The 930-nt window shown below is 37.1% G+C and overlaps 1 protein-coding gene across 1 annotated transcript in view; it reads right to left on the minus strand.

Moving 5' to 3' along the window:
* Nucleotides 1–160: 160 nt before the first annotated feature.
* Nucleotides 161–930, minus strand: part of Drg1 (developmentally regulated GTP binding protein 1) — a 23,328-nt gene continuing 22,558 nt past the window's right edge. The window contains exon 7 of the mRNA XM_023705858.1: nucleotides 161–190. Coding sequence (XP_023561626.1) covers nucleotides 161–190 — 30 coding nt within the window. The remainder of the gene's footprint in view (nucleotides 191–930) is intronic.

Raw genomic sequence — 930 nt, forward strand, 5'->3', positions numbered from 1 at the left:
GGTGATGGGCAGAGATGGGCACACAGTGTGGCACCTTATAGATGATGTCCAATTCCTCAATAGAGATCTGATCAATCTTGTTTAATACATAGATACAAGGGATATACACTCTATAGAAGTAGAGGAAAAATAAGGAAATACTTTGGAGTTAACAAAATTGTCAACCCAACTCCCAATAGTACCATACAACCTAGATTCCAAATGAGAAGCTCTCAAAAGAGAAAATAGACAATTACAAAACCAACAACAACAACAACAAAAGTCTCTATTAAAATAAGTAAAGTCCAAACAAAGACAACTATAGGTTGAAAAGTAACAAAACTCAGGCCCTAGCCCCATGTATGAATCTGGCTCCTGGGAGAATAGGTCCCTACAAAGCTAAATCCAAGTACTATGAGGTTAAGGATGTAGCTAAGTGGTAGAGTGCAAGCAGGAAGTCATAAGTTAAATATTCAATGCTGAAAAAAAGGTAAGTATAATTTCTAACAACATAATTCATAATTCTTTGTTAACATAGATTCTTTAATCTATTTCCTAGGGCCAGCCAGATAGCTCAGCGGATTAAAGCACCTGCTTGGGCAGACACAGGGACCAGGGTTCGATCCTGGGCATGCCCTGCCACTCTCAACGTACACTGAGATGCAATTGAGATGGGTGTGGTGGCACACATCTGTAATCCCAGCATTTGGGAGGCCGAAAACAGGAGGATCACTATGAGTCCAATCTGTAGTAAGACTCTGTAGACCCATACTAAATAAATAAAAAAATAAAAAATAAATCTATTTCCCAATTTTTAAAGGCTAACAAAATTTTCAGTACAGTATCTGGTAATGTTATAATTTTAGTGTCCAATCAACATGGCAGCTAAGATTACTAATAATTAGACAGGCCATAACTATTTGTTTTTTTCTTTTTTGAGGCATGGTTTTT

The sequence above is a fragment of the Octodon degus genome, unplaced genomic scaffold, assembly GCF_000260255.1.
Source record: "Octodon degus isolate 3935 unplaced genomic scaffold, OctDeg1.0 scaffold00230, whole genome shotgun sequence".
In the NCBI taxonomy this organism is placed as follows: Eukaryota; Metazoa; Chordata; class Mammalia; order Rodentia; family Octodontidae; genus Octodon; species Octodon degus.